Consider the following 8,563-nt stretch of genomic DNA (forward strand, 5'->3'; position numbering starts at 1 on the left):
AATCCGAAGTTTCGCTCAGGAGGTGACAGGTAGCAAAGTTGCACTAACGTTAATTCGTCAGGCTAAGCAAAGTTGCACTAGCGAAGGCTAATTTGCATACGGCGCAAAATTAAAATTTTAATTGACGTGTATGCTGCAGCACATACAGAACACTACACAAGCCCAGGGAAACTTAATTAATTAATTAATAAAGTTTATATAGGTCTTTTAATGCCCTACACATGTCACCCAAAAAATGTCAGCGTTTTATTGGGATTTCAAAAATTTCAAAATTTTTGGGACTTAGAAAATTTTTCAACTTTTTATTTACAAACTCCTATCTACTCTATTGAACTTCACCTGCTCTGACCTGGCGAAGTAAACTCTGGCGAAGGAGGTAACGTTTCCAAAAAAAAAATCTTAGTAAATTTGCGTAGTTTCGCCCCCCTTCGCCAGAGTGCAACTTTGCCAGGGTGCGCTAGGCTATCCACTTTGCTGGCGAATTTTCGCCAGGGTCACTGACAGTAAATTTGCGAAGTGGCAAAATGATGTCACGCTGGCGAATTTTCGCACCTTGGATTAAATTTGCTGTGGGGTCCAGTAACACTGATTTGCATCACTGTTCCCTGCTTACTCCTATTCCATCGACATCGGGCCCCCAAAATTTTCATGACACCCTTTTGCTCCCCATGGATTTCATAAAACACAATGCATTTTATGACACAGGGTCAGTCCCCCACCACAAGCCCTGTTTTTACATCTATTACCTCCAAGTCTCTTGTCTGCAGGCAAATGGGCACAGTTTATATTATGTGGGAAGTGACACCACAGTCTGGTCTCACAAGATTGTGACTAGCACTCCAGAGGAGGGGGAGACAGAGCTGAGAGGTATATATTCAACTGTTTGGGGCCCCAATAGGCATGGGGCCCAATATGTTCAATGTGCCAAAAACCCACCCTACACTTACCCTATAACGTTTATTTATCCCATATATTTTCTAGGTGTTATTTGAAATAGACTATTTAAAGCCTTGGCAAGGTTGTTAAATGTTCTCCTGTGGAAATCATGCTGCTATCTGGTTTCATTGAGTGATCACAAGGTTCCATTTGAAGTAAATGAACGGCAACCTGAGCAAAATGTTGCCTTTGGCATCTCACAACTAAAGAAATAGCAGCAAAACCTATAAAGCACAGGATTTATTTTTGTGGGTGATGCCCTACTGGTTCAAACGCCAACAGAGCAGCCTTGGACGGATCCTAGTTTCTAACCTATTTTAACAACACTCCTATATTTTGGCATGAATGATGTGAATAAATAACTATGGATGCAGAAAGGAACTGGATGTGAAGGTGTTAATGAAACTTATTTTCTGAGCCACTGTGGATAAATAGCCAGGATCCACTCCAAGATGTACAGGTGCAAACTTGCCTTGCCAAGTGCTGCCTGAAACAGACTGTGATGTGAGGCAGCAATGCACAGCCTGCCAGGCAAGGGCATAGCCAGCAATATTATGCCAGCTGCCGTTGATAGCTCAGCCTTGGGCCCTGCAAGAAGCAGCATTTCCTTACTTTAACCACAACTCCAAAGAATTCCTATAATTTCTCCATTTATTAAATCTGCTTGTGCCAGCCTGTACATCTGAAGGAAAGAAAGGAGTGCCCTTTTCTTTAAAGGATTACTAGTGCCCAAAAATGTTGTCTTTTTACACATTACTCATTTATTGCACTTATTAAACTTTGAGAGTACGGCCATCGCTAAGGCGGCTGAGAAATAGCTACTCCACTCATCTATTCAGTTTCTTTATCTGCACCCTGAGCCACTGCATCAACCTGGGTGCAGACATACGGAACAGATTTCAGCTTTGAAAACCTTGAGTATGCACAGTGGTGTCTGCATGCATTTAAATATTATGTACTGTCTGTTACCCTGCACACACACACTACCACACACACACACACACACACTGGGCCCCTTTTTTGAAATTTGTACACTGCCTCCCTCCCTTCCTCCCAGAATTGCACTATGTCTCTGCTTTCCGTTTCAGAGCACAGAGACCTGCAGCAGCCCTGATGAATACAGCATAGCCTGTTTTTTTTAATAAAGGCAGGAGGGGGCTGGCATTTATGGGGGTACATTGCATAACTCAGGCAGTAAGTAAGGAGTTTTGTTTGGCCCTTCTTAAGTTATTTGTGCTTTTCATAGCAAGAAGTTATTTCTGGTCATACATTTCCCTAGAAGTGAAAGAACAATGGTATGTTCTGGGCAGAGATCCCACAAAATGAAGAAGAAGAAAAGTGCATTCATTTTGTTTAATTTTTTACTTCATTGGAAACAACCCTCCATCTTGGCGGGAGTCACAAGTGAGGGGTTTAGGAAGGATTCTTTAATAATTCTTTTATATCAGCAGTCAGGCTCTGGGGGCAATACAGACAGACCAGTCTACAGATAAGATAAGCTGCATTGTGGAAAATGTGTGTTATAAAGCTGGCCATAGACGCAAAGATCTGATCATACGAATGGATGATTCATACGATTTTCGGACCATGTGTGGAGAGTCCCAACATTTTTCGTCCGGCGGAGATCGGTCGTTTAGTCGATCGGACAGGTTAAAAGATTTCTGTCGGCTGCCGATAATATCTCTGCATGTATTGCCGATCGTAGGATTTTCAGAGGGAGACTGTCGCTAGCTTTGTCAGACATAACTTTCGTACGATTGCTGTCAGGGGCAGAACATTGGCTGATCTGTTCTTTTACTACTTTAATTCATCGGAAAGGTTAGTGGCAGGTCGGGAGATGGGAAAGTCCGATCGTATGATGATTCGTACGATCAGATCTTTGCGTCTATGGCCAGCTTAAGTTCAACAGAAATTAGACATATAGAAAAACCTCCATTTTGCTCAAATTGTTGGGAGTCTTAACTGCAGGAGAGCTCATTTCTGTCATTTGACAAGATGGGTAGAAAATAGCAAAGGATGAAAAATTGTTTCAGTTGCATTTTACTTACAAATATTATTATTTGGTTGGAATTGGACATCACCTTTCCAGGGCTCAAGATTGTATCTCTTCAATCCTACATGTAAACTATTTCTTGGCAACAAATATCCTTTTCTATATACTGTAGCTCTGTAGGGAGCCACAAAAAGCATTATGGTGAAACCTTATTTTTACATCCCATGATTTTAAGTTTCCCTTCCTTTTTTTGTGGTCGCGCCTGTATATCATACATAATACATTCTGCATTCACCAGTAAAATGGGGTTTTACTATGACTGGAAAACAATAGAAATATTGCTATATTACAAGGATTCTGGATCAACAATCAGCATCAAAGTAAATGTCCTACAAGACATATCAAAGCCAATTACTCTTTATCTAAATGGCTCATTGACATGAATTACTCTGCTGCACAGAATACCTGGCCTGTGGCTAATGTGTGGGTTTATGGTTCCTTATAAATAGGGTTGCCACCTATCCATATTCCACCTGAACAGGCCTCCTGAAAAATGCCTGTCCAAAATTCCAAATGAGGAGATCCTCACGGGTCTTTGAAATGAATGGTGCGGTGAACATCCAATCGGCGATCGTCATGTCGTAACGCTGTCCCCGACATCAGGGACATCCCCCCAGATTGTCAACTGAACCACCCCTTGATATCAACTGGCCGCCCCAAATGTCACAGGGTCCGCCTCCTGATGACACTGGGCCTGCCCCCTGTCTGGTCTCACTGCAGGCAAAATGTGGCAACCCTACTTATAAACCATGTAAATATATATCTAAATCAGGGTTGGACAAGAGCCTTGGGGGCCCACCGGGGCTGCAAAATGATGGGTACATAGCATACCCATCACCTTTTCATACACAAATGTACAGGTGCCTGTGTTTCTATTGCTGAGAATACTCATGTTAGACTGTGCCTGTACCTGTGTGTGTCAGTTGTGCCCCTTTGAGCCTGAGCCTGTGGTCTTAAAGGGGAACTTCGGCTTCAAAAACCAAAACATCCCCACATAAGACAGAACCCCTAATATACCCATCACAGCTATATTATATTATTATATTATATTATCTGAGCAGTTGATGCAGAGGGTGCGGTGTTGATTTTGTGTTTGGATAACTGGATCTGTGTACTGATGATACTGAGAGCTAGTGACTCTGGGCATTACACATATGGCAGCACTAGAGGTGCCAATGTGTATTATTTTCTTTTGGGGATGTGTCCCTTTTTGGGTTAAATCACCAACACCATTAGAGATATGTAATTCCCCAGTATCGCAGAGCTATTTGAAAAATGCCTACTTCTTTAGAAAAATATGATTCCACATACATATTGATAATGCAACACGGCCTGTCATTTTTCACATTTTCTCCATTCTTAAGGTTTTTCCTCCATATTTAGGCAACAGACTGTTTACCGTGTAAGGTCTGGTGTCAACCATTTTTTCCTTTAGGAGGCTTCTTTCAACTGCAAGAACAAACTATAGAAAATATGCTTAAAAAAACATTCAAAATAACTATGAAAGACTGTTGTGCTTTAATTTAATAAGAAGTGCCCTACTGTATGTAATAGAGTCAGTATGATCTTTTTTGCCATCATTTTTACAATGTATTATACAACTTTGTAAATCACTTCTCTGAAACATAGATTGTCAGCTCAATGGATCTCCTTCCATCTGCCTATTTAGCACTTAATTGTAGCTGTATTTTACTATTGTACTCGCCCACTTGTTCCATTAATGTATAGTTCTACTGTACAGCACTGTGTGCACAATAACCTCTATAAAAATACTAAATTTCATTCAAATTTCAAATATCATTTAACGTTCTTTTGTCAAGAGAACTTACTATGCACAAAACAAGTGGCATCTTACTTTGGGACAAGGGCACCCCTAGGCCCACTTATCTTTGTCGCCCCTGTACCCTCCCCTTTATTCATGCAAATGTTAAAAACGATTGTATGTCCTGCGCATCCCCAGTGTTTCTGAACCAATGTGGATGTGGTTGGGCAGCTTGCCACACCCTAAAATCATGCCGCCCTAGGCCCGGGCTTTGGTGGCCTTTCCACAAATCCAGGCCTGCTTTGGGATGCCAAAATCTGCATTGTCTATCTTTCTTTTATAGTCAGACAGTTTTAGATAGGGCCACCCTAACCAACTTACAAACAACCATGTGGTTGCAAGGATGTATAGGGTGCCCATATGGTAAATAAAAAGGAAATGCCCCCTGTCCACCACCAGATACCTTTGGCTGAATTGAGTGCGTAGCTGAGGGGGTACCTGTTTCTTTGGGCATTGGCAAAATCACAGTTATAACAGCACATGCCAAAGGAAGGGGACATAATTGGGTTCAGTGCAGCACCAGACCTAAATACAGCCCTGTGTGGTTGAAGTATAAACAAGCCACTGTATAAATAAGCCACTTCATTCCCGTACCTCCAGCCTGTGTCTTGGATCAACAAATAAGATGGAGTTCATTATACATTGGGTTTAACAGAGGGATATTTTGTTGAACTCCCACCTTGTTCTGCTACAAGTGCTCTGAAGAACCTGGAAGTTGGAAATTGAAGTTTCAAAATGTGTCATAAAAAAGCCAATAACCATAGATTATTAAAATATTAGGAAAGGTGAACCCCAACCCATAAATGTCCACAATCCCTCCATATTGCTAGTGCGGGTGGCAAGGCACAGTGGTGGCAGGGTAGCCTAAGGGTTTCAAAGTTAGTGAAACAAAGACCAGTGAGTGGGACCAAAATATTGGTCTAGATTTACTCTCAGTCACTGTGCAGAAAGTCTAATATATATATATATATGTTCCGTCTGAAAAAGATAATTAGTAGTGACTCTGTATAAGGAGATACCATAAAACCATGGCAGCATATAAATTCCATTTTACAAAGCACATTTCAGCTGGAGCATTTCCTTATGGAATAATGGCTTTTTAATTCATTCATTCGGTTTTGTTTGGCCAGAAGCTTTGTTGCTTCAGGAATCCTCAGGAAGAATGTGTGCAGTGATCCTCCTCTGTTAAACCCAGCCCTCTCTTTTTTGGGTTTCCAGTTGTAGATATCCACACTGTAAATCAAAGTAAGTGCCCTGTTCAGGGTAAAAACTGTATCTCCTCTGATTACAGCTGTGAAAAGAGCACCCTTACTGTTGACATACTGTCCAGACAGAGTTGTCCATTGCTTGGTGGTGAGGTTAAAATTCTCAATGATGCAGCGCAGGAAGTCATCAGAGGGACCGTTCCTCATGACATAAAGATTGTCTGTGTGCCCAACCATGCAGTGTCCATAACTCTGCTGCCTCATTATAGATGAGACATAAATCCACTCATCTTTCTGGATGTCATATTCATAGATAATGGTGGTATCCAGTGGTTTCCAGAGACAGATAAAAATTCTTCCCATGGCCTTTGAAGCTGGTGGACCTGCTGCTGGCTGAGGAAGCTCGCTGAGAAAGCTCCAAGTCTGTGAAGATAGACTGTATTTCTCAAAAGAAACAACTGGAACCTTCTCATATTCCCCTCCAATAGCATATAAATGTGCCTCGTGTCCTACCAATGTCACTTCATATCGAAGCTGATGTGGACTGGAAAATTCACTCCAGCTATTGTTGTCTACATCATAGCAAAAACTCCTTTCCACCACTTGCTTATTGGCACCACGTGCACCCCCTACAATATAGACCTTGTTGTCAAGGGTGGCAACTCCAGCTAGAAAGGTGCTTGCATTGTCTGGGATACAGCCTAAGCTCTCCCACTGGTTATTATGTTCATCCAAAAAGTAGATTTTACGGGAAGCATCCTCAAGAAAACCGGAGATAGGAGTGTGAGCCCCCACAGCCACAAATGTACTCGGCAAGAGGGACTCAACATACTGCAGAAGATCAGGGGGAAGTAACTGTATATCCTCTTCCAACAGCTCATAACTATCTCTGATATATAACGCCGCAGAGTGAAACAGATCTAGGAGCCCATATGTGGCAGCAGCCTGGTACATAAACAGGCAATTGTCTGTGTTGATTAAATTGACCAGGTGTTTGGCCAGAAGTTGCACCTGTAGAAAAGCTGCACATTCCACAACTTGCAGGATTTCCTCACAATTCAGTAGAGGTTGTTCTCCTGCCAGAACTCTGAGCATAATCAGGAATCCCTTGGCACTCAAGCTCTGAAGGTGGAACTCATCCTGAGTGCTCTCCCGCATCCCAGATTGGAAAAGGGCTCGGAAATATTCACTGTGCATTATCAGCTGGTCCTTGTCTGTCTCAAACAAAGACTCTTCCACTTTTACAAAGATTTTGGCCATTTTCTTGGCTAGGGCCAGTTGTTTTCTAAAGATGATTCCTGTGCAACATGAAGTTTTCTTAGGCCTTAAGCAGCAACTTGTAGGTTGTTTCTCGTCTCTTGCTAAAATTAGCTCTGATCATGTGATGGTATGTGCCGGGGGGAAGCCAACAGCTAGACGCATGTCTGTACTGAGACTGATATCATTCAATCAATCAAATACAAATACTTATAATTAGTATTACCTATTATTATTATTATTATTATTTTTATTATTAAATATGAATAAATACTATTTATATTCTTGTATATCAGTCATTAACTTGTATGAAAACAGAATGCTTTATCTTCTCTGAACTCATTAACCTTTTTCATAATACTGCTGGCATTACAGTCTAGTTGTGCAGGCTGGGTATTGCCCCCCAAGAGTTGTTTTCTATTAGTTAATAATTATAATATAAAATGGAAATACACAAGGAACACATAAACTTCTTTTACCTTGCTGACTTTGCTACTCTTGAGTCATCATTGGGTAGTGGCTTGGACATATATGAATTAGGTTGGCTGGAAAAACCAACAAGAATAGGACTTCATAATGCCAATCCTTTATCACAGGCTTCTCATCAGTTCTAGTTAATGGCACAGGGGCTGGATGGCACTAAAACAAGATGGCACTGTGGCTCAGTGGTTAGCACTGGAGTTCTAAATTAAATAATAAAAAAATTAGCCAGGTTAATTGGCTCCCAATTAAATTGTTATACTTTCTGAGCAAATGAATGCACGCTCACGTTGTGTTACATTTGTTGTGTTACATTCTGTTTTAAATTAAGCCTTGGGCCTAGGGTTGCAGCCAGGCCGGTATTTTACTGGCCTAACCGGTAAAAATGATGGTTGATCCCAATGTTATTAATAGGGAAAAAAGATAAATATATAGGAAGGCCGGTATAGGTGGCAACCCTACTTGGGCCACAAACAATGGGTCTACTTCTTCCTAATCCCTTTCTTTCTTCCCTCCTTTTCATCATTCAGCCTCTATACAGTAATTGCAGATATGTATAGATTTCCCCAGCCCATTGTCTGTTTTCAGTAAACATGCATTACATATGTAACGCTTTCTTGGGCTATTTAGCACATAGATAGTTAAAGGTGTCCAACTAGTGTATGAGCATGGGTTACACTGCGAATCTACACTCAGGGCGGAGCCTTCGCTAAATGAAAGCTTCCCCTTTAAGATGTTGTAGAACTACAACACACAGGCTAATTAGTGTAAAATAGATGAATTGGACGCCAGAAGGTTCTTTGTGAAACA

At 41.3% G+C, this 8,563-nt stretch overlaps 1 protein-coding gene across 1 annotated transcript; it reads right to left on the reverse strand.

Annotated features, from left to right (window-relative positions):
* Window positions 1–4,977: 4,977 nt before the first annotated feature.
* On the reverse strand, window positions 4,978–7,425 carry kbtbd13.S (kelch repeat and BTB (POZ) domain containing 13 S homeolog). The gene has a single exon (XM_018254670.2). It carries the CDS (start codon window positions 7,274–7,276, stop codon window positions 5,876–5,878), a length of 1,401 nt encoding a protein of 466 aa, XP_018110159.1. The 5' UTR covers window positions 7,277–7,425; the 3' UTR covers window positions 4,978–5,875.
* Between the last annotated feature and the right edge of the window lie 1,138 nt (window positions 7,426–8,563).

Source organism: Xenopus laevis, chromosome 3S (genome assembly GCF_017654675.1).
Source record: "Xenopus laevis strain J_2021 chromosome 3S, Xenopus_laevis_v10.1, whole genome shotgun sequence".
NCBI lineage: Eukaryota > Metazoa > Chordata > Amphibia > Anura > Pipidae > Xenopus > Xenopus laevis.